General features: G+C 36.5%; 1 protein-coding gene across 28 annotated transcripts in view; it reads left to right on the plus strand.

Annotated features, from left to right (window-relative positions):
• Positions 1-26,192, plus strand: part of Patronin (patronin) — a 282,903-nt gene that overhangs the window by 170,219 nt on the left and 86,492 nt on the right. For all 28 annotated transcript variants that reach the window (XM_065221870.1, XM_065221881.1, XM_065221891.1 and 25 more), the window contains 2 exons: positions 12,678-12,809; positions 12,877-12,999. In XM_065221870.1, the coding sequence (XP_065077942.1) occupies positions 12,678-12,809; positions 12,877-12,999 (255 nt within the window). The remainder of the gene's footprint in view (positions 1-12,677; positions 12,810-12,876; positions 13,000-26,192) is intronic.

A 26,192-nucleotide genomic window follows, 5' to 3' on the forward strand; every position in this document is an offset into this window, starting at 1 on the left:
TTATGGATAGTTTGGAATCACTTTGTAAAGTACTAATTCACTTTGGAAAGTGCTCAATCACTTCAGAAAAGCTTGGAATCACTTTGGAAAGTACTGAATCACTTCAAAGATTTTTGGAATTACTCCTGGAAGTACTGAGACGTTAAGAATCTCTTCAGAAAAGTTCGGCCATGACTTCGGACAGTACGAAATTATTTCAAAAAAGTTCGACATTATTTCAGAGAGTCTTTCTAATTAAGACATAATAAATAAATAAATACTGGAAAGACTCTCAATTAAGACAAAATAAGTAAATAAATACTTCGGAAAGTACTGAATCACTTGAGAAAAGTTTGTAATTACTTCGGAAAGCACTAAACCACTTTAGAAAACTTCGGAATCACTTTGGATAGTACTAAATCAGTTTAAAAAGTACTAAATCGCTTTGAAAAGTACTAAAATACTAGAAAAGTGTCGGATCGCTTTGGGAAGTACTGACAAGTTTGGAATTACTTTAGATCAGCAGGAAAATACTGAATCACTTTTAAAAGTACTAAATCACTTCAGAAACGTTCGGACCGACTTCGGAAAGTCTCCGACTGAAAAGCTCTCCAATTAGAACAACAACAAAATACTTCAAAAAGTACTGAAGTACCTCAGAAACGATTGGAGAAAAGTTGGAAACACTTCGGAAAGTAGTGAATCACTTTAAAAAAGTTCGACATCACTTTGGCTAGTACAAAACCACTTTGAAAAGTATTAAATTACTTTAGAAAAGTTCGGTATCACTTTGGAAAGCACCGAATAACTCCAGAAATTTTAAGAATCACTCAGTACTTCCCCAGAGAAGTTTGGAAGCACTTCAAACAAGTTCTTCATCACTTCGTACAGTATTAAATAACTTCAGAAAGTTCGACAGCACTTCGGAAAGTACTCAATCTCTTTCAAAAGAAATAAACAACTTCAGAAAAGTTCGGCATCACTTGGGAAAGTATTAAATAACTTCAAAAAGTTCGGCATTATTTCGGAAAGTTTCCGGGTAAACGTCTCTGTAATTCAGACAAAATAAATAAATACTTCGGAAAGTACTTAATCTCTTGTGAGATTTTTGGAATCGCTTCAGAAAGTAGTGAGAAGAATTATTTCAGAATTTATCGGTATCACTTCTGAAAGTACTTTATCACTTCAAAAAAAATCGCAATTTCTTCGGAGAGACTCTCTAATTAGAAAAAAAAATTAAAAAATACTTCGGAAAATACTGAATCACTTCCGAAAAGTTCGGAATCACTTCTGAGAGTACTAATTCACTTTGAAAGAGTTCGGCATCACTTTGGATCAGAGCTGGTAAATATCACGGCCGTCATGTGACAATGATAAAACAGGTCCTCTCACTATCACGAGACGAAACGACCGATCATTAGCTTTCTTGTCATCAGGATGGAAAACCACTTACATTCATTTCGTGCATTCATTTACATTCATTTGCCTCTAACTTTTTTCATCAACAGAATTCCGTAAAATAGGCTTTGATATTAGCTAAATCTTTTGTGAACAACTCAAATCTGTATCTCTTATGATGAATCAGAGCGATAAGAACCCACCATTGTTTTTCAGTGAATGTAAATTGCATTCACTGAAAAACAATTACATGTTCTGCCAGCTCTATTTCATCATGCAAAAGAGATTCAGATTTTAGTTACTAACAAAAGTTGTACTTTTAGTTACTAACAAAAGCTACAAAAGCTTCATACATCATTTAACGATATTCTGTTGATGAAAAAAGATAGAGGCAAATGAATGTAAATGAATGCACGAAATGAATGTAAATGATTTTCCATCCCTGCTTGTCATTTTCCAATGATCAAGCACTCATGAGAATAATTCTTATGCAGTTTTGACATAAAAATTTCTAACTGATTTAGATGAATTTAAGCAAGTAACCTTATATTTTAAGATTTCCTTGGTACAAGTAACTTCAATAGCAATGCATGAGCTAGTAATCACGATGATTACAGCACTGTCTCGTTCTGTTATGACAAAAAAATCGATAAGATTTTGAAGAAAATCTCTGTGATTGTTTTCTCATTCGATGATAGTGACAGAAGTATCTCTGTAAATATCGCGTGAGATCTTTCATTGAACATGAAATTTGACAGCCCTGCTTTGGATAGTACAGGGTGGCCACTGAACCAGGAATTAACCGGAAATTTGAGATGAAATAACCGAGAAGTCCGGTAGCTCGAATGTGTCTCTTTAAATTTGAATATTTTTCCAGCTCGGCATTTTTAACTTTTAAATACTATAAATTTAGCCTGAGATCTCCAAATATCTGCAATGTCCCATTACTTCCAAAATTTGTTAAGTTCGAGATCGTGATAATTTTCCAACATGATTTTAATGAGAATCTTGAACAGTTTCTAGGAGATTTTTTGCAGGATTTTTCTTGTTGAATTTTCAATCTTTAAAATTTTGCGATGTCTGATGTCTGGCATTTTGAATATGACTGTTAAGTGATTCGGACGGAATTCCGAGACTGGAATGGAGCAAATTAGTATTTATTTAACATGAAAAAAATCAAGTTTAGTACCTTGATTTTTTTCATGTTAAAGAATCTACTAAATTTATTCGGAGCATCGATGATTGTAACATATTTGAGATCTCACACATTTCATTGTTATACTTTTTCAGAAATATCTAGTTCCATTAACAGTTGATAGACCATGTTATGGATTACCTAAACTATTTGATTGGAGCTTATTTCTGAATATATATCTTCAAACATAATAATAATATTATGATTATATTCGGTATTTCCTACAAATTTGCTCCATTCCAGTCTCGGAATTCCGTCCGAATCACTTAAGAAATTCTTTTTAATTGTTTTTATAAACAATGGCTTCAGCCATCGATTTCTCGAATCTTTCAAGCTCACCCCTCCAAAGCTAGCTGATAGAGGAAATATTCATATATCTGTTGGTGTCATTAATTTTCATGAATGAGCTTTTATTCTCGAGAAATCGACGACTAAAGTCATTGTTTACAAATGCAATTAAGCCCCTTTGAAATGTTGGCACTGAATTATCTTCGTGGATACTTTTCTCCATACGCTTGAATTTCCGTGGAATATTCTTCAAAAATGTATTGGCATGCCCTTTAAATTTAAGAAAGTATTCTTTCAGTAAAAAAAAATAGGAATTCCATTGGATCTTTCCTCAGAATTCCCTGGAAATTCCTTTGGGAGAATCTTTTGGAATTTTCTTGGAGTTATCTTGAAACTCTCCTTGTCGTAGGGCTAATTCACTTTAAATTCTCCTTCGAATTCTCTTAGAATGCTGAAATTATTTCACATCTTCTTTATTGCTCCTGAAATTCTACTTAAAATCCCCATAATAGTCTCTTCAGAACTATCTTGGAAATCGCATTTAGTTTTCCTTACTATTTCATGAAATGCTTCTCAACATTACATATCTGGAACTTCTAATCAAATTCTTTTGGGATTCCTTTAGAATTCTTCTCACGTCTCATTTGGCATTCTCATCAAAATTCTCTAGAAACTTCTTCAAAATTTTACAATCTGAAAATGTTGTCTAGGTCAAAGAGGATTTCTTTTAAATCAGATCTTAAATATTACGCCTTACCTGAAATTTTACATTTTTCAATGTTTAAAAACATCTTTAATTTCGAGAAGCTCAAGAATGTGAAAAACTACCTTGGCCTGTTTAAAATTGTCTTATGTAATCTTCAGATAATTTTCTGAACCAGAGATTTCAAATATCATTCCTTAGATCTCATTGCATTGTTTTCCACTAGACATTCTAAGTTCGGTTTATTACTTTATAACATTCAGTCCATTGTCCCGTTCGACCCAGTAGGCAGTTTGGCCTAGTGCACTTGGTATAATTTCAACATTCTGAGACTTTTAAAATCATTTCAAATTTTAAACTTCTAATATTTTTCCTACTAAGTCTAAAATACTGAATCACTACTACTTCAGAAAAGTTCAGTATTACTTCGGAAAGTAATAAATCACTTTAGAAAAGTTTTGCATTACTTTCGAAACTTTCCGACTGAAAGTTTCTGTGATTAACACAAAAAAAAACTCCGGAAGTACTGAATATCTTATGAGATTGTTGGAATCGCTTCAGGAAGTACTGAGAAGTTTGGAATTAAGAGACAAACCAGCTACAGGCTGAAAGTCTCTATAATAAAGCAAAAAAAAAAAAAAGTTTGGAATCACTTTAAAAAAGTTCAACATCACTTCGGAAAGTACGAAATCGTTAAAAACTTTTCAGCATTACTTAGCGGCGCCAGGGGCGACCGCGGCGTAGTGGTTAACATCAATACCTCTCACGCCAAAGTCACGAGTTCAACTCTTACCCCCGGACAAGTCACGAATGACCCTAGAGTGTTAAAGTGACCATAATAATGAAAAAAAAAAAAACTTAGCGGCGCCTGTGGTGCAGTGGTCAGTGGTAAGCGTGATTGCCTCTCACCCCAACGGGCCTGGGTTCAATCCCAGTCGGCGTCGCCCGGGATGTTCTGAGTTATAAAATCTCTGGTCACGCCTTGCTTCGGAAGGGAAGTAAGCCGTTGATCCCCGATCTATGAGTTGATGGGTCGATAGGAAGAGTTCAGGTGTGGGAGTTGCCTTCCTGGCGTCGATAGCATTAGTACTCAGTACGGAAAACAAGATCGACGGAAAACAAATTGAGGAAAAAAAATCACCATTACTCTGGAAAGACTTCGGCTGAAGATCTCATTAATTAAAGAATAAATAAATAAATACTTCGGAAAGTACTGAATTACAAAAAAAAAAGTTTGGAAACACTTCGGAAAGTACTAATCACTTTGTAAATTTCGGCATCACTTTGGAAAGTACTAAATAACTTTTTTAAAATACATTCAAGAAAAAAAGACTGTACATGTATTATTATACTAGTCACGTCGACTAGTCGACTAGACGGTTGACGAAATAAATAAAATCAAAAAAGTACTAAATTACCTCATAAAAGTTCGGCATCACTTCAGAAAGTACTGAATTTCTTCTGAGATTTGTGAATCGTTTCAGGAAGTACTGAGAAGTTTGGAATCACTTCAGAAAGGTTCGGAATATCTTAGGAAATGTTTAGAATCGCTTTGGGCAGTACTACGAAGTTTGGAATCACATCAAAACAGTTCGGCATTACTTTAGCTAGTACTAAATCACTCTGAAAAGTACTAAATAACTTCAGAAAAGTTCGGCATCACTTCGAAAAGTTCTGAATCTTTTCTTTGATTTTTAAAGTCAGTTCAGGAAGACATAAGAAGCTTGAAATCCTATCAGAAAAGTTTGACAGCACTTCGTAAAGTACTAAATTTCTCTGAAAAGTACTAAATAACTGCAGGAAAGTTCGGCATTACTTCTGAAAGTACTAAATAACTTTGAAAAATGTCGGCATTACTTCGGAAAGATTCCGACTGAAAGTCTATGTAATTAAATAAGACAAAATAAATAAATACTTCGGACGTACTGAATCTCTTATGAGATTGTTGGAGTCGCTTCAGAAAGTACTGAGACGTTTGGAATGCCTTTAAAAAAGTTCAGCATCACTTCGGAAAGTACTAAATCCCTTAAAAAAAGATCGATATTACTTCGGAAACATTGTAAACACTTTGTACTGTACATAATACATCTGAGATACTGTGCAACTGCTTCATGTCTCGGCCATTTTTGACTGACCGGGAATTGGGAAATACTTTTATCCAGTAACCAGATAGGCTCATGGTGCCTGAAAGGTGTGGGTTTTAGGGTTCAAAGCAACCCCAGAGCCTTGAGACACATGAACATTTGTATTTTATACAAAATGTGAGTCAACTTTTGTACTTTTTCATATAGTCAACTCTCCCTTACTAAATCTCTCCCCAACTCGATGATAGTAGTCCCTCTCCCTACAAATTTCCCGGTGATAGTAGTCTCAAAATGCAGAGAAAAGTATTTTATTTCAAATCCTCGGTTTCATGTAACTTCCTTTAGAAACTTATTTTAACTACACAGTTCGAAAAACTAGTGTAAATTTCTGCTCAATATGATGCACATAAATGGAGCGTCACATATCATATACGTTTACATTATATGTCATGTAAAGTTCTGACACATTCCATGCAATGTAGCAAATATTGTTTGTATACATTGTGGCCAATCTTTGTAAACAACATTGTTTACAAGTTGCTCGGTTGCGTGAAATGAAATACAAGTTTACGTGAATTAATGTTTACATCACAATGAAAATTCAGAATTTTTATATGTGTACCTCCAGGAAGTTCTTCCAATTTTCTTTAAAAAAATTCTCCAGACATGCATCGTAAGTTCTTCTGACTTCTCCCTACTGCTCCCTGAAGTTTTTTTTTCCTGACTTTTCCCTGGAAGGCTCTTCCAATTTCTCCCGGAAGTTACTCTCATTTTTCGGCGGAAGCTAGTTTCAATTTAATTGCGATATTCCCACCGGAATATTCCGCCAAATTTTCCTGGAGGTTTCTTCCTAATCCGCCCCAAAAAGAACTTTTTGCTTTCTCTGGAAGCTTCTTTCGACATAATTTGCGATTTTTGTTTTCAGACTTCCTCCGGAAGATACTTACTAATTATCCTAGAAGCTCCTTTGGAAGTTTCTCTAAAAAAACATTTTTTTTTTAAATCTTTATTAAGGAGATTTTTTAAATAAAATAAACATTCTGAAAAAGTCGACTAGCTTCGATTTTTTTTGTCGTTAATCTCCCAACAGACTCTTTCAGTTACCGTAAGAAGTTTCTTCCTGGACTCTGGAGGTTCTTTCTAAAAGCTCAAAAAGTTTCCATCGATTTCAATTGAAAATTTCTCGTGATTTATCGATAGTTTTAAGAAGATAAAATTTCCCGGAAATGTTTTTTTTTTATCTGTGTGCTCTATTTTTAGTGAAAATGTATGTTTAGCATGTCTTTTCCTAGAAAATTGAACTAGCTTCCCTAGAGTTGGGAAAAGACATTTTTGCTAAAATTTGCTAGCATAGTTGGATGCAGTCTTGTAAGTGGACTGCCTTTGCTTACAACACTTGCAAAACAAGCTATCAAATTACAGTACCAAACTAAAATGTCATATGACAGGCTCTGTCATACGACACTGTCGCCGAAGACCGCCACGAATGTATGTTTTTAGTTTTTCTCATGATAAGAGCTGCTGAGCGTAGTTTAGCACCAAACGGAATGTTATTATTACTGATGGCTTCCAAATTTATTTACCTTTCCGTACGTACCATAAGATTTGATAAAAAGAAACAAATTATTGAGATATTGTTAAAAGTCTAACACTGCTTCTTGATGCCAAACTCGGCCTACGGATTCTAAACTCGGCCTAACGCATTGAAACGCCAATGAATTCACTTCGGCCTATCGGATGAAGATTGATTCGTATCTTACCAAACGTATAATCTACCTGTTAAGGCCGAAATCATAGATTTATTTGATGTTTTCTGCTTGATAGGCCCAAAATGGGCGCTTAAGCCGAAGTAGTTCTCCCAGAACAATCATTTTATTCAGAATCTCCTCAGAAATGTCTTGAGGCTTCTTTTGGAAGATTTGTTCCAAATTTCCCGGAAGCTTCATTAAACTTCGTCCGGGAGATACATCCGATTTCTCTGAAAAGTGTCTTAAAAGTTTCTCCAAAAACTTCTTCCTACTTGTCCCTTAAACTTTGTTTTCGATTTCTCCTGGAAGTTCCTCAGTTCTTCTGACTTCCACTGGAATTAACTTCCAAATTCCCAGGATATTTTTGGCTACTTCTTCCGCTTGTTTTTTTCCGGAACATTTCAACTCTCCCCCGAATGATTGATTCAAAATTCTCCAGAAAAATTATCCCGCTTCTCTTGAGAGAAGTTCCTAACCAAGGTATTTCTTTCTTCCCCTGGGATTGTCTTCTGTTTTTTCCAGAAAGTTTTTTTTTTCGACCTCCCCTGAAATATTCTTCCAAATGCTCTTAGAACTTTCTTTTGACTCCCGTCAGAAGTTCGTCTGGCTTTTCCTGGAACTCGTGTTTCCGATTCCCGATCATTTTTTACTACCCCGGAATCGAGAAACAGATGATGTTTCTTCACGGGAATCGAAAAAATATTGTTATCCAGGAATATTGGAAAGGGAATAAATTGTTTTTTTTTTCAAACTTTAATATCTAGGCATCCATCGGATTTTTTACAAACTGTCGAAGTTTCTTCCGACCTCTACTGGATTTTTTTTACGACTACCGTTATAAGATTATTTTGATCCGGAAATTTTTCCGTGTTCCAAAAATCTCTTCCTAATTTTCTAGGAAATTTCATCTGTTTTCTCCGGAAACTTTTTGTGGGTTCTACTGGAATGTCAACGTTTCTAAGTAATTTCTATCGACATGCTCATGAAGTTTTTTCTGGCCTCCCCCAGAAATTTTCCCTCCGAAGATTCTTCTGACTTCTCCTAGAAGATTTTTCCGATTCTGACATTCCCCGGAATATATTAAAACTTTCCAGGAAATTTCTTCTTAATTTAACTGAGGATTTTTTTTTTAAATTTCCCCGTTCATTTTTTCCCTATTTTCTCCGGAAATTTCGTGCAATCCCTTCCGGGTGTGTCTTCTGACTTACTCCGGATGTGTTATGTTTGTATTATAGTAATTTTAACACATTTTTAGGTCATTCGTAACTCTTCCGTAACTCTTCCGGGGATGAAATTTGAACTCGTCACGTTTAGCGTGAGAGGCATGGATGGTAACCATTACGCCGGGTCCGCCCTCTTATACTTCGGATGTGTTTTCCAACATCCCCTGAATGTTTTTTAAACGTACTCATTGAAAGAGGGGAGTTTGAGTAAATTCCAGGGGAACTGTTTCCTGGGTGGTGGTGTGGTAAAATTTTGGTGCAAATATAAGCTTAGCATATCTTCGGTAAAAAATGTACTATTTTGTGGAAAATTTAAACAGATTCCTGGGAATCAGGAAACGTGATGTTTTTTGTAATTTTTTCGGGCTTTTACTGTAATTGTGTCCACCTTCCTTCAGAGGCCTCTTCCAACATCCGACTTCTTCTGGAAGTTTTGGAGCTACGCTATCACGACGCACCGATTGGACCTTTGAAGACCTAGTAGTTGTTATCAAAGGAGACAAGCACAACGGTTTGCTGTTATAAAAGCCACACTGAATTCGTCGTGGCCTACGGGAATAGTCAAACGACAGACCACCCAGTTGTCGAGCTGCTGAACGTTAAGGAAACGTCTGGTGGATGGGAGGAGAAAGATTCAAGTGTACCAGAACTACACGGGTGGTCTCCACCCAAGGCACTTAATACACATATGACACTGGAAGAAGAAGTGTTAGTTTGTTGACGTTTGACAAGTTTTGCTACAAGAAATGCTCCTCGTGATTATTCGTGAAATTCACATAGCAGATTGATCACTTGCATAGGAAATCAATTTGGTAAGGCATTTGTGACCTTCTAGTCGTATGAAATGAGGAACTGTGCACTGTTCTATGGAAAATATAAAATTATTGAAAGTGTAGTATGGAATCTACACACTCAGCTTTTGTTTAGGACAGCACAATGCACTCAAAAAGCACCATTTGAGCATCCTTAGCTTCATCTTTGTGCCTTCGTTCATCTCTCTCGGGTTAACCTCCTTTTTCCCGGTCATCATCTCAAGAGATTTTGCTCGCGTTTACACAAAGTAGGACTGGAAACAAGCCTTCGCTGGGCGCATAGCATTGCTAACCTGAAAATCGAGTGGCAATAAGTTTCCATCGGCGCCGGTCGGTTCGCCACATCAGTTGCCGGTGGAGCCAATGCCTAGGAGAGCCTACGGCAGTGTCAAGTGGGTGCCAGTCTGCAATGAGGATGAGAAATGTGTTTCACTTTTTCAGGAAATTATCATCGGTTGCATTCCATTGGCGCTTTGTTGTTGTTGTCATAATTGACACTCGCTGGATGAGATTAGGTGAAAACAATTAAGATGTAGTCTTTATGATGTTGCGGTTTCGGGAGTTTCGGTGATGAAATGGGTTATACATTTTTCATCAGCGCGGTGCAATCTTGTTATACATTGTGAACCATCATTGCAATGTTCAGCCTGGTCTCAACGGTTAACAGCAAAAACAATGCGTACAGTTAATTTATTTTCTATTTGGACGAAATTTTGGCAAGCACAATTGTCTGGGATCTGAGCGTGATAAGGTGAATTTATCTCGCTGGTGCACTTGGTTCGCCTGCTTGCGTAAGATTGGCCATTGTTTTCATCAGTTTGTTTGGCGTTATCGCTTTCGAGGTGATGATGAGATGTGGGACGAGCCTCGGGTGTGAACAATAATTTAATTTAGTAACGTCCAAAATTCGTAGAAGCGTTGCTTATCACCGGTTCATTTTTGGTTAAGTCTATACTAATACTGTCGTAAGTTTCATACATATTCGAAATGTTTGAATGAAGATAACATAACACATTTTTGATCCATCTCAAGACTGAACAGCCAATCCCTAACCTATTATTTTACAATCATGAGGGGTTTATATCATGGAATACCTGCTTCTAATAATATGTAATGAACCAAAGCGATTCCATGCAAGGGGATTCCAACAAGTTTTGAAGTGACGAGTAATCTAAGACTACTTTTGATTGCGAAAAGTAATCATGGTATTTATAAAAATCAGATGTAATCATAAGTAATCACAAGTAATCATAAATAATTAATGCTAATCAACTAGTAATTATTAGTAATCTTGACAATCAGAATAATCTTTTAAATAAAATAGTATTCAGATTAATTTATCCGTGACAAGTAATCCGTGTTGCTAGCAACGACGAGTGACGAGTAATATAAGATTGCTTTTGATTTCGCAAAGTAATCATGCCATCATAAGTTAAGTAATGAAGGTAATCAGAATAATCACAAGTAATCATGAATAATCAATGGTAATCAACTATTAATCACTAACTAACTATTAGTCGGTTTTTTAGTCCTTTGTTATTTTACAAAGACGTCTGCAAAAAAAAATCACAAATTATGGTCCAGAAATGAAAAAAAAACTGCTTAAAAATTCAATAGCAAAAGAGCACATTTTAAGATTTTAAAACACATGTTTATTTGAAAGCTTATCAAAAATAATAACTTTTCTGATATTGAACACAATGGACACTAAAATCGATCGCAAAAAAAATTCTTCAATTAATCATTTTGTCAAGCTTCTGCATTCATGTTCCATCAGATGTCACTGCTGTTGTTTGTGGTGACATCTATCGAAAACTACGAACAATATGTTTTCAAAATAGCTCACCCCTCACAGAATTTCCGGCCGATTTTTATGTATGGGGCGGGGCAGAAAATATCTTTTGTGCAGAATTTGTAAAAAAGGAGGGGCTTCAAATGTTAAACTAAATGCATATATAGATGTACCAGACATATTTTGTTTTGTAGTGACTGGTACTCTATTTTGTAATCTGTGAAAGGGAAATCACCAATCGAGTGTCATCAGAATACATGGCATGTTGAGAGATTGAGCTCGTGAGAGAGAATTTTCTCACTCAAATTTGAATTTTTCGGTTCTCTGGGGAATGGTAGTAAAGCAGGTAAAACTGTACGCGGAAAATCATTTTTATTAAATTTTAGCTTGTTTAACAATACTTTCCGGAAAAAAAAACTAAACGCAAAGTCCCTGGCTAATTTATTTAGGTTGTCGTTCACTTGTTTTGACCTAAATATGCACCGAAAGCGAATTATTTCCATTTCTCTCAAATTCTATATGGGGATTTTTATCACTTCCTACCAGCGGAACAGCGCCATCTCTGTGGAAAATGGCCGGACGATATGATTTATGAAAATATATTTTTTTTTCTATCGAAATGGATTTTAGCCACTTCCTTCTCATGTTCCGGTCCCATTTCCGAATTTGGCCAATTTGTCTTAAAATGGTTCTTAGTCTTGAAATTAACCGAAAGATACGCTTGTTGGTCTTGTTGGTATGTCAAAATTTTGTCCAACTTTTGCAAGGAGTCACCCCACTGTGCAACGCTCGCTTTCGCTGCAAACTAAACTGCATACAACACCAATGGAAATCATTATAAATTCCTTTGTTTTTCGCAAATTTCGTCCGGTCTCATTCATCATGTTCCTCCACACAAAAATGTTTTTTTTTTGGCTGGTGGCGACAGAGCGCCAAAAAGTGCAAATTGTAAAGCGAAAAGCTTACCTTCACCGCCGGGCTGGAAATGTAGGTTTCGATTTGATTTCAAATTAAGTTGCTGTGTAATCAGTGTTTTCCATCGCGAGCCACCTGCAGCGGTGGCACTGGAGCATGTGCTGCAATCCAAACCCTTCCCTACCTATCGAGAGTTGTAGTCGGAGCCGACAGCCAGCCGGAGAGAAAGCTTCGTGGGCCTTAGGATTGCATGCTTAAAATATTGTTTTCGGGGAGAAGCTGTCTGTCGTCCCAACTTTGCTTGGCTGTTGTAAATCATTTCGCTTTTGGCGTGTACCGCTCGATGTCTTGTGTGCCTGAGTCGTCTCTTTTGCCTCTTGAAATACCGCACTCGCCTTTGGTTTGGTTGTTTTATTTTCTATTTATTTTATGTTGTTTTACATTTAAATTTTGAATTTCATTTTCTCGAGCAGCAATTGCTAATCCGCATATCGATTTTGTTTTCCTCTCCCTACCGTTTTTCTTTTGGTTCTGACACAGTGACCCGTTCACCTTCTGCGAGTACCCTAAGGAAGCATGTCTCCACCAGGGATATGCACGATCAACAGCAACCTCAGTTTTCACAGCATCAACCGCAGTCACATCAACCGTACCATCAGGATCATGATGAAGGTAATACCAGTAGTCGCACTCATTCGTTTAAAGTCCATCCTAATGATGTTTGTTTTCTACTTTTTAGGCTTCGTGGTCCATCGAAGTAAAGGAGTGCCAACACTGTCGTCGATGCAGGAACCTCTGGTTCCGGCTCGGATAAGACAAGCCAAGGAAAAAACCAACAACGACTCCAAAGCGGAAGAACGAGGTAAGTGTGGGAGTACGGCCGAAATAGTGACGATTACTGTTAGCAGTTTCGGTTTTTCTTAATTTCACAAAATTTTCAAATTTCTATCTTTCGTTGATCTGTTTGCGTGTTAGACTGATTTGCTTATAGCGTTTCTATTTTCATGGTTAGAATTTAACTTTTTCGGAACATGTTTGCACAAGTTTGTTTTCTTCTATGGTGTATAAGCAAAAGAGGCCCCCGAGGATGGCGGCTCCAAAAAAAAAAGGTATGAAAAATTGACTTAGCGCTGTAATGACGTTTGTAAATATTTCCCCTTACACACAACCGTTCATGTTCATAAACCGTAATATTTCATGGTTCATCTGTACATTGGATCAATATTTATTAGTAAAGAACATGGTCGCACTTAGTAAGATAGACCTGTTTGATACGCTTATTTTTTACAATTCACTATAAAGAATTGAGGGAAGAATCTGATTCATATTAGTGTACACAAAAAAACATTGCTAAGCGTATACTGTTGTCTAGGCTTGTGTGCCTTCAAATAAGCAATTCTAATTCTCGAGCATTTTTTCACAGTTTGTTAAGGTGAAGCTTCAAATAAATTTATTTTTGGTAACTTCATAATATTACAAGTCAAAATGAGAGGATTGTGTGATACAGCGTCGTAGTGGATTTTTTTTGCGCCCTTGGCAATCTTTGAGATTGCCCCTTTTTTAAATGAAAAACTAAAAAATCAAATGCCAGATTTCCAAATCACCAAATACAGTTATGAACCGATTTTGTCAGTCCTATTTTTTGAAATCTTTTCTAATGTTCTACGAAATTCATGCGCTTTTTCAGTGGTCTTATTGTACCTACCAAATTATACCTTAACTATCCATCTTGAAGATGAATAAGAAAGATTTGGAATTACGATTATGTGAAAATATTGAAAGATAAAAGTCGACGTGGAGGGACTGACAAAATCGGGTCTTTCATATATCCCCAATATTTCTTCACGTTTTAAATAATAAATTTGAACTGATCCTAGGATGTATTTTTTACTTTATCTAAATCCTTAAAATTTCGAAGATTCAAACATTTGAATTTGAACGCAATCTCAATAATTCGATACATTTTGGAGATTTCCAATGTCTCAGAATCAAGTCTCATTCTTTTTTCTATCGAAAATATTCCAAGATTAAAATCTATCAAGTCACAGAATGGTCAGGTGTGGCAGAGTGCCACTCCCAATAATTTTGAAAATATACACATTTGCAATGCTAGCTCACCTCTTAAACTATGAATGGTGTTCCTATGCAGTATTATGACAAATTTTGCACTAATGATTTTGTGCTGATGAGTCGAAAATCGAAAGTATTTACAATAATCAGACATCATAAAATAAGGATTTTCAAATTTCCTAAAAAATCCTTACGTAACACTATTAATAATTAATTAAAACATTAATAACAAATGTAATAATATTTTCTTTAATTTTTCAAAAATTACCTTCTTAAAAATGAACCTCCACGGGGAAAATTATTCATAAATTCAAAGAAATTGCTTAATTGTGCATTTAAGTCTTCGGTAAGTTTGTCACCAAATTTGACAAAACCAGCTGCATAAAATTGCATCGACAATAGTTTTCATTTGATTTCATGGGTAAACATGGTTTGTTTGTTTTGTATTGAAAAATATGGTAAAATACAATAGTTAAATTGAGTAAACAATAACAGCTGTTGCCAGCATGATTAATAATCAAAAGCGCTATGTAGACGGCACTGGTGGTGTAGTGGTAAGCGTGACTACTTTCTCACCCTAATGGGTCTGGGTTTAATCCCAGCCGAGGTCGGTAGGATTTTTCTGGGGCATAAAAATCTCTGGTCACGTCTTCCTTCGGAAGGGAAGTAGATCCGTTGGTCCCGGCCCATGGTGTTGAATGGGTGCGATATCCTACGCAGGTGTGGAAGCTGCCTTCCTGCACATTCGATTGCCGTTAATGGATGGCAATCGATTTCCGTCGGTGATTGGCGCTAGATTGCGAAACACAGACCGACGTTAATGAAGGAACAAAAAGGCTATGTTTATAAACAAGAAGTTATCTATTTCACTCCATTTTAAAAGGATGGCCCTTTTGCCCCATAGGGGTTGGCACTTTTGCCCTATGGCAGTTGCAATAATTGAGAGTAAATTTTGAAAAAAATCGCAAACTATTTATGACTAAATTTAATTTGGATTACATTGCTGACTTATGAAACCAATTTTATGAACTTACAATACGGTGTAAAAATTCCTATAAATATCCTACTGTTTGGCATATATAGAACGTGCAATTGTCAACGTGGCACTTTTGCCCCACCAGACCCTAATACAACAGGCATATGAAAAAAAAATCAACTGAAGCATAAATATCAGCTCTCACAAAACATACAACAATGAAACTGGTGTTGCAAACAGTGAGTTCCAATTTCATGAGCAATGTCTAAACAGTGTCCAAGATTTATGCTTTAGAAATCTTGAAGTGATAAGCATTATGACGGCCATCAAGGAATCACCGTAACATCTTCTTCATACCTATTGCTTGAGCAATTCTTTTTAAAAAGTGTTGAAACTCACTCTACAATTCTCTTCCAATTCTAAATTATTCACGCAAGAATTCGCTTTTACTCCATAATTCTCTTGGAATATTACTCAGAATTTTCTTGGTGTAGCCTTGAGGATAATCATGGAATTCTCCTCAGTATATCATGTAAATTCTCTTGAAACTGTCCTCAGTATTCCCTTAATATCCTTCTCAAATTCCCTTGGAATACTCTACAAAATTTCCTAGGAACGCTCTCGGAGATTTATTGGAAGTAAGGCACACCGGGGCTAGTTAGATTAGATTAGAGATTAAGGTACACCGGAGCTAGTTGAAACGCGGGGTAAGTTGAAACGGAAGCCTATATGCGAAAGTGAGTTATCACTGTGATGATTTTTAACAGTATAATATAAACTTCAACGCATCCTATGACTGTCAAATCGGGTAGTTATAAACAGGGTAACGTCCTCAGCTGTTAATTTTCATTTTATATGAAACTAGCTGAGTGTGCCCGACCTTGCTCGGGATTCAATACTAGCTTGAGTTTATGCGCCGATTCAAAAAAGCATGCTATATTTTTCTGTTTCATTTATATGGGAGCCCCCCCCCCTTACATATGGGGGAGGGGTCTCGAACCATCATAAGATCCTTTCCCGGCCCCAAAAACCCCTACATACAATTTTTCACACCGATCGGTTCAGTAGTTTCCGAGTCTATAAAGGTCAGACAGGACAGAAACTCATTTTTATAGAATTTATAGATTTACAACACACATTTTTTTACGCGTTGCATAAATTTTCTAAAAAAGTTGAATTTTATGCATCCGTTTACAAATGAAGTTACAAAAAATATCCTCAAGCATTCCCAAACAGGAGAAAATAACTAATGAATACCTAATTTTGATCTGATACCAAAATTTGGTATTGATCAGCATGACATAAGAGGTAAAATACCAAAGAATAATACCATGCCAATTAAAGTATCGAGATATTCGTTCCTGCTCGGGATTTCGACTTGCCCCATATTTATAAATCCTATTGGGCAAATCGAAATTAGTACAATGGGGCTAGCTGAAATGGTGGTTCTCAGTACAATAAATCACTACAATATGTTGAAGGATAACCAAGCAACAGCGATGGGTGCCTTTAAAAAAACTACTGTATTAAACCAAATTAAAAGTATTATTTTTACCACAGAAAAAAAGGGAAACTTTGAGTTATCAGGAAAACAATAATAACGCTCTGAGATTGCTTCCAATTTAGATGACGACTTCAGCAAAGTTTCTTGACATAGTTTGGACTATAATTTAGTGGATAAAAATAGTTCAAATTTTTGCCGCAAATTTGGCGCAGTGATACCAACTTTTTTTTCTATCACACACGAATTTCTGATATACTTTATAAAACATCATATATGTCTGTTGTTTGAAAATGTACAGATTTTATGTTTTCGGCAACTATTCACAAAATTTTATGTTCTATAACTTTGTCGAATGCAGTGGTCTCTAGCGTGTGAAATAAAAAAGTTGATATCGCGGCGCCATCTTTACGGTGAAAACTTGAATTATTTTTATCAATCAAATTATAATCCAAACAATGCCAAGCAACTTTGCTGTAGACGTCATCTCAATTGGATGCAATCCCAGAGCGCTATTTATTTTTTCCTCCTAGATTTCATTCCTGGCCCACTATGCACTGGGAAATTTCGAAGCCTTCGGACTGGAGTAGATTTTCAGGCTATAGGCACTTTGAAGAACTATACAGAGAATTTTGAGGCTATTTTAAAAAATTGCTCCATTCTGGAGTTGTTTCCAAAATGTTCGCTTTCTCTTCAAGTTTTTATTAAAAAAATGATAGTAGGGTTTTTTGATTGTTTGAATTTTTAGGTTTATCTTTGATTTTTGACATTTTTTTTCAGTATATATTTTTTTCATATACCTAGTCTAATTAGTTCCCAACAAATCTTTCTAAGTAAATTTTTATCTACAACCATCTTTTTCTGGAACTACATTTTTTTTAAATAAAATGTAGACCCTTTTCAAGGGAAAGTATCTCAAATAAATTCTGATAATAAATCTGTGCAAGAAATGATTTTAAAGGAAATGCTTGCAAACAATCAAATAACATTCTGTAAAGTTTTGAGAGAATTTTCAAAGACAAATTTTGAAAACTTTGAATGTAGAACAAAATTTAAGATCTTGATTCTAGTAATGATACAGTGATCTCTTCGGCTCAATCGCATTTGGTTTTATGCTAAATTTAAAATCCGGAAATTGCCAATCGAGATTTGCTGGTCACCATGTAATGAGATTTCCAAGACAATATCGGGCGTATTGAATTCTGAGTAGTGTTGTCGTGTATCCATTTCTCGGCCTTCAGGGGCCCTGGGAATCAGGAAACAGTAGGTGTATCTTCCCAGCAATCTGAAAATAATTATATTCAGTAACCAGATAGGTTAATCAGAATGTTCATGTTTTAATTTCTGTCCAACAATACATGAAGAGTCTGGCTTCCGACTTCCCAAGAGGTTTTGTGTTCTTCCGTTCTCAGAAGTTTTTTGTGACATTGTCCGGAAGTTTATCTTCGTTCAACTTCCTCCGGATGTACTTCAGACTTCTAATTATTTCCTTCAGTAATTTCTTCAGATGTTCTTTTGGTTTCTCCTGGATAGTATTTCTGACCTCATTCCAAAACTTATCTCGCTAGTTTCTTTGAACTTCTTCCGAAGTTCTTCCGATTATTTTACGATTTTTCTCGCGATATCTCCCAGAACTCTTCAGAACTCTGTTTTGCATCGCCCGGGATAGCTTTCGGAAGATTCTTCCGGCCTCTTCCAGAAGTTTTTATGACAAACTGCCATTTCAAACTCTCTCCTGGCTTACGTTGGAAGTTTTTCCGACATCTCCAGAAGCTTTCTCTGCTCTATCAGATTTTTGTTTTCAGTTTTCTTCTTCCTTTGGTAAACAACTTCAGGAAGCGTTTTATTTTTGAAATTTCGCAGATTTATTTTTTGAATTCATCTGGAAGTTTTCCAAACTTCTTCGAAAATATTTTTAAACTAAAATTAAAATGCTTTCGGCTTCCCTAAATGTTGTAGCTGACTGCTTCCGGAAGTTTCTTTCCACATCCCTCAAAGATTTTTGTGGCTTCACCTGGATCTGTCTTCAAAATTCCATCAGAAGTGTGTACGTGTTTTCCATTTTTTTACAGAAGTTTTCCAAACTTTTCCCAGAAATTTCCGACATCCTTCGAGAAATTTCCTTCAATTCCCCACGTAAGTTTCTCCCAACATCCTCAAAAAGAATTTATGTCGTATTTGCCGTCTTCCTGTGGAAGTCTTTACGATTTCTTTCGGACCGTCTATTTTCGGAACCTTATTCAGACTTATTGCAAAAGTTCGTTGATCGGATTTTTTTATCGATTTCCTCCATAATTTTTTTTCCTTGATTTGTTTTCCGTCGATCTTGTTTTCCGTGCTGAGCACCAATGCTACCGACCCCAGAGAGGCAGCTCCCACACCTGGACCCTACCTATCGACCCATCAACTCATGAACCGGGGACCAACGGCTTTACTTCCCTCGAAGGAAGGCGTGATCAGAGATGTTAAACCTCAGAACATCCCGGCGGCGCCGACTGGGATTGAACCCAGGGCTGCTGGGGGGAGAGGCAATAACGCTTACCACTACACCACCGGCACCGCTTATTTCCTCCATAAGCTTCTTCCGATTAGCTACAGAAGTTTCTTTCTGTTTCCTCCGGATATTTCTTTTAACTTCTCGCAGAAGCTTATAACAAAATCCCAACGAAGTTTCTTTCGATTTTCCTATGAATACACAAAGCATTCCTAGACATGATTTCCTGGGCGATGTAATCTATTTTTTAGGGAAAATTTATATTTAGCATGGCTTTTCCAAACAAATAGCAATTTCCTGGGAAACCTAATCAGATTCGTGAACGTGATACGTGATTTTTGGTGAGTTTCTTGGGAGTGGTTTGGGAACGCGCAGCACCTCCGTGTGGCAAGCTAGCTGATCAAGAAGACTGGCAACTTTGCCAGAACCCAAGCGACAGATACAGTAGCGCTGCACTTGAGAGAAGGTGGAAGCAACGCATAGAAAAATGAGCAAATACACAGACCCTTCTTCTGAGGATGTAATCTTTACTATCAAATTCGTTCGAAGCATTTACCTGTCTCATAGCGTTTGTATGAGAAAATGGAAGAGTTTCCAGTCTTCTTGATTTGTTGTCTTCGCTTTAACTCAGTAGACCATAACAAGTCAAACATGGTAAAATTTACCTGTCATAGGATGTCGAGTTGCACTTTTTTTTTATCTAGTTCGTTTATTTGTAAGGCTCAATCGCGTTAGCTTTACGGAGCCGATAATTCAACAAAATATTAACACATTCACTTAATTCTATATCTCACTGTGTAATTTGAAGTGATTTATAAGAGAGTTCCAATAAAATTAAGCATAAACACATTTCGTCTACTTGTTGAACTGTTTGCTACTACACTTGTTTATGTATTTTTTACACAGGAAAAAATATTTCAGACATCGTTTACAAGAAGTTTACAAGTATGACGAAAAGTTGATATTCTAAAGGGTGTCCCACATCAAATCACATCACGGAGTAAACGCTGTAGAAAATTACCCATTGGGCATTTTTTCTTGAAAATTTGGGTAGAAGTTGTTTAGAGTGTATTGTTTACACTGTATTTTTTATCGTTGTCAGTTTTTTCGAAAGTTAGCCAAATAGTTGAATCTGTCCAAGTCTTTTGTTCAAAGAGCCAAGGACCGGGAGGGACTGCATACGTACACAGTGCAGAAAGCTCCAAATCGTGATGAACGGAAAAATACGGTGGAAAATCGCGGGCCCGGAAACTGTACACCCAGATGCTGACGAAACCTCATTATCTCATCATGGATGATGAGACTTACGTCAATGCGGACTTCCGGCAGCTTCCGGGGCTATTGTTCTTCACCGCCCAGCACAAGTTTGATGTTCCGACGGAAGTAAGGAAGCAGAAACTTCCAAAGTTATACATAAATACATGATTTGGCAAGCAATCTGCTTATGTGGCAAACGAAGTGCGCCGTTAGTGACTACCGGAACTTTAAACGGGGAGATCTACCTCAAGGAGTGTCTACAGAAGCGTCTGCTTCCTCTGTTGAAGCAAAACGAGGGCCCTATGATCTTCTGGCCGGATCTAGCTTCGTGCCACTATTCAAATGTTGTCCTGAAGTGGTATGAAGCCAACGGGGTCACTTTCGTACCCAAGGACATGAACCTCCCCAACGCACCAGAACTAAGGCCCATCGAAAAATACTGGGCTATTATGAAGCAAGCACTACGGGAGTATCCCAAATCTGAGGAAGACATGAAGAAAAAGTGGGTTTCCGTACAGAAGAAGCTGCAGCCAGATTTTTTTTACAGAACCTAATGAGTGGAGTTAAGCGTAAGGTGCGATCGTATGGTTATGGTATTGAAGTTGAATGAAATAAATATGCCGAAAGCTTACTAATGGGTTATATTTTATTGTCTGAAAGTTTGAAAAGGATCGGTCAACTAGGTAATTTTCTACAGCGTTTTTTTTTTCGTGATGCAATTTGATGTGGGACACCCTTTACGATTTTTGTCAATTTTCAAGTGTCCATGGTTTTAAATGCTCCTAAAGTTTGCATTGATAGTTCGCTTTATTTAAAAATTGAATTAGAAATATTGAAGATGTAGTTTTTTGAGATATTTCAGTTTTAAACACAATTTTTGTATTTTTACTCAAAACTACTTAAAAAATTACCGTGTATATTTTCACAGAAAAACTTAAGTTTTAAAACAACTTTGTGTCAGACGTCCTTCCGATCAGAAGTGACGCTTTAGTGCTACAATTTATTGAAAAATATCAAAGACGCCATTTTGAAAAAAAAAATACAACATTCAAAATGGCAATACATATTAGTGACGTCTAACGCACGCACACTAGTGGGTGCATCGCTGTGTAAAGTTGATTATTATTTTCCTCTGCCTAACCTAAAAAAAAGTATGAAATTAGATCTGTGAAAATGAGTTTGACAGTGATTTGTTTTGTATTTTCCTCGGATTTTCACTAACACACTCTCACATGTCGCACCAATACAACCGGACGTGAAAATCTCTATACTCAATTTCTTCTCGCACATCTTGCATTCCACCGAACAGTGAACACCGTGAACACTCCGCTCATCCCGTGTACATCGTCGATCATTACGATTATGCTGCACCACCCGAGCAAAGTTAGAGATCAAATTGAAATCAGAATTTGCTGTTATGATGTAACTTATTTTGAATACTCCATTTGATCTCATTTTGGTTGACTTAACGGTTAACACAGCAAAAATGAGAGCAAAATTTTACACTGTTGAATCAAACGGAAAACTAATTCTGCTTTCAATGAAATCAATTTGATTACTGATTTTGCATTCATAATGTTTGACTGATTACGGGCCTGTCGTTAATGGTTAGCATCCATGCTTCTCACGCTGTAAGATTTGAGCTCAAATATCACCTCGGGCTAGTCACGAATGACCTAAAATACGTTAAACAATCAAATAAACAATAATGGTTAGTTCAACGACAGATGAACTTAAATCAAATTTTAAACAAGAAATTAACAGCAGAACTTCAAGTTAAGTTGCTTTGATTTAAAAAGTCTTGACTGCATAATGAAAGCACAATAAGATATCAGACTTCTGTCGCGACAATTGAAATCAAAATGAGCTTTCATTATGATAGGAACTGCAAACTTTAATATCGATTTGCTTGCATTTTGTTAATCGACTTTGCTCGGGCAACCAGCCTTTTTACGCTCTTACATTTCACCTTTCTCCCCAACCGATTGCACAGTGGGTCAGATCAAAAAATCTGAGTGGACAAAATGAATAACACCTCCAAATGACGTCGTAGCAATGTGAAGTCTTCGGCATAGTTGCTCAGCAATGGAAAGCCTACTTTGAGGATGAAAAATTTCAGTTCAGTAGATTCATATTTCAGCAGTTCTGTTATATCTAGATAGGGCTGGAATTAGGGTGTAACAACTTTTGTAAACAATGACTTCTCTCGATGATTTCTAGGAATTCAAGGCACGCCCACGCAAACCAACAGAACCATCAGATAGGGGAAATCTTCTCCTATCCTATGGTGATGTTGATTTTCGTGGACGAGCTTTGACTTTCTAGAAATCATCGAGAGAAGTCATTGTTTACAAAAGCTGTTACGCCCTAATTCCATCTCTATCTAGATATATTTCTTTGGAACAAAGCATCGTAGAGACTCGGTTTCTTGGGCAAAGTAGGTCATGAGATTACGCTGAATAAAGTTGCTCAAGATGTCAAAACCGTCAGAGCAATGGAATGTTTTAGTCGGTACTGTCCACTGATCTGACATTTTTCATTCACAAAGTCGGCCTTGCATAGCTGAGTTCAAAAATGATGAAGAATTTAGTAATAGTGTCAAAATGACGAGAAAAGTCTACAATTTCGAGTGCTGGAGGTTTCTGGAATTCCGATTTGTTTGTTTTAATGTTATTCTAACAATTACACCGTGCTGAGCAACGTTGCCGAAGACATGAAACCGCTACGGCATCATCCCGTGGAGTTAATTATTTTGTCCAGTCAGATTTTTCATCTGGCCCACTGTGGATAGATGTTCACTGCGCGCGCGCTCTTCTGCAGCACTTTTAAGCACTCTGCTCACTAGCTCTTCTGTGCGCTTCGCACCTAGCATTAATTTCCCTCTGTTACCCTACCAGCAGCGTTGCCAGGTTGCCAGATTTATCTGGCACAGCCAGAGAAATTTAAGCTCTGCCAGACAGATTTTTTGAGAAATCTGGCAGCTTCCTATGTTATTTTTCTGTGCCAGATTTTTGCCAGACTTTTTTTTCGGGTTTTGCCAGATTTTTTCAAAATAAGCCTGGCATCTCTGCCTACCAGCACACCGTATTACCCAATTGGGTGCGATGTTTTTATGCTTCATTTTCCCTTTCTTTGCGCATTGCTTCTCATTTTCACCTCCATGAAATGCAGCAATAAAGTTGTCTTTAGGGGCTGACCGAACGACGTAAGGCCCGGCTCCAATCTCAACTGTTAAATACCATTGCTGGTTGTATATCTACATTTCCTAAACTGCGACTCAAGTTATGCTCAGTAAAGGTGCAAATGCCTACAATGGGTGGGCGGCAGCTCCTTCCTCAGCCCTAGTATAGCGGTGTCCACTTTTCAACCATCACCACACGTGTATGAATAGCTCGAATGTAAGGTTGGAAATTATGGTCGTAGTTTTTTTTTTCTATAATTGAAAATTAGTCCGTTCGTTTATCTTTATTGTAGAGATTATCAGCCGTAGGTTGGTTGCCCTCTTAAATTGAAAATTTCAACCTTATTATCTTTGAGCTATCGGAGCGGGGCTTCAACGATCTTACCGTAAATTTGTCCTCCAATCATCACCAAAACCTAGGTGTGAGGAAACAATCTCAGCTGGTGTTAATTGAGCTCGTGACTTTTGTTACTTGTGCCTTGCGATAACGGTCAGTGGTTCGGTGGCTCCACGATTGAAACTGCGCAGCTCCTGCAGCGTGCTTAATTGATTGAAGGGGGTGTAAAGTGGAAAATAGAATCATTCGAGAAACTCTCGGCCCCCCATAGGCGCAATGAGGTTGAGGGGTTCACACTTCGAGAGGATTATTTTTTATCGAACTTTCGACACCAGATCGTTCGATAAGTCATGGTTTTTGGTTCGCATGAGAAAATATGTGGATACTGTGTTCCAGTTGTGAGAAATTCCTGGCTGAATCTTCCAAAAGGAATCGACATGCTGCATAGTATTTACAATATTTCCCATTACTTCTACTACAATACAAAGAAAACTTTAAGAAGAACTATTTTTGTAGAGTTTTTTTTTTGACGTAGAACTACGTCTTTGTCGACTATACTGGGGTGCAAATCAAAAAATATGTGTGGTGAAATAGTGTTAGGTTTTGAACGCTTGTAACTTTGTAATTTATAGTTGAAAATAAAATCCAGAGAAAATTTCTGGAACGCAATAAAAATTATGTGAACATCCGGAAAATGTGAGAGTATTTCAAGGGTGTTATATCATGGAAATTTCAAGGTAAAAAAAAATCGAAAATTTAGCTAAGTTGATTAGAGAACATCAAAGAAGTTCCATTAATTAAATTAAAAAAAAAGCGAGAACTTTTAGCAAGCACCGATATTTTCAAGAAATTCCAGAGAACTTCTAAGAAATTTAGAATTAGATTGTTTCATTATATTCAGTGAAGTTTCGAGTACTTCGAGGACGATCAGATAACATCAGAAAAATCACATTAACTTAAGGAAATTTGCAGCGACTTACAAGGAGCTCTTAGAATTATGGAATATTCCGAGAATTCTATGATTGATCCGAAAACTTTAGAAGCCTCAATGTATATCAGAAAATTTACCGGAAAATTTGATCAATTTAGAGAAATTAAGGTAAGCATAGAAAACTTCTTCCAGGGAAAGTTAGTGATTTACGGCAAAGTTCCGTGAGCGTGTATAAACTTTCTAAAACTTGGGTTCTTTAAAAAAATACGAAGGCAGGGCAGTCTAGAGAGTTTTATGGAAATTGAGAAATGTTTTGGGCAGTTTTAAAAACATCAGGAAATTCTAGACTATTGAAGAAGTTATGAATTAGTTTCGATAATTTACACTTCAAACGAATCTTAATAACTTGACAATCATAGAACTACAGAAATGACTAAATTGTGTCAGCCTCTCAGCGCATCAAACATTTATCTTTCAATAATTTCACATAACTGTGATTCAAAATCTTTCTCATTCACCTTCAAGATGTATGTTTAAGGTATTCTTTGGTGCAATAAGACCACTGAAAAAGCGCATGTGTTCCGTAGAAGATTAGAAAAGGGTTTCAACAAGGATGCCGCTAAAATCGAGTCATTACTGTATATTAATTAATTCGCTGCAGAAGCCTAAAGAAGTTCCTGAAATTTCAGAATAACTGCGAACACTTCACAGAAGTACAGAGATCTTCAGAAATATTTCGATAACTTCATAAAAGTCTATGGAACTTAAGGGAAGATCCGAGAACTTCAGGAACTTTTATGGACATTTCGGGAGCACCTCAAATAATTTTAGTAAAGCGCCAAAAACAAAGGGAATTTCAGGGGAGTTCAGTTCCATTAGTTTCACTAAATTAGCGCGAAATTTCAAGAAGTTCCCAGATTTCCAAAGAACTTTAGAAATTTTAAGAAAATTATTGAGGTTTTCACATAAGTCCAGAAGTTCACGTAAGCTTAAACATTTTTAAAACAGTTCAATTAAATTCATGAGAACTGCAAACACTTTATAGAAGTTTCGAGAACTTCGAGAAAGATATTGATCTCGCTAATAATGCTTTAAACTAAAAAAAACTTCAAGAAAGAACAGATATCCTCAGAGCAAAGATATTCCAGAGCAGGGAAATTACATAAATTTTAAAAAAGTTTCGAAAAATTTAGTTAATTATTAATTTTTTAGAGAAGATTCATGAACGTTAGGAATATTGTGGAAATTTTAGGAAGTCTGCAAAAGTTTAGAGAAGTTAAAAAAATGATGAGAATTATTGCGAGTATC

This window comes from Ochlerotatus camptorhynchus, unplaced genomic scaffold (genome assembly GCF_037179485.1).
Source record: "Ochlerotatus camptorhynchus isolate MF236.1 unplaced genomic scaffold, CSIRO-AGI_Acam_v1.1 ptg000150l, whole genome shotgun sequence".
NCBI classification, from domain to species: Eukaryota; Metazoa; Arthropoda; class Insecta; order Diptera; family Culicidae; genus Ochlerotatus; species Ochlerotatus camptorhynchus.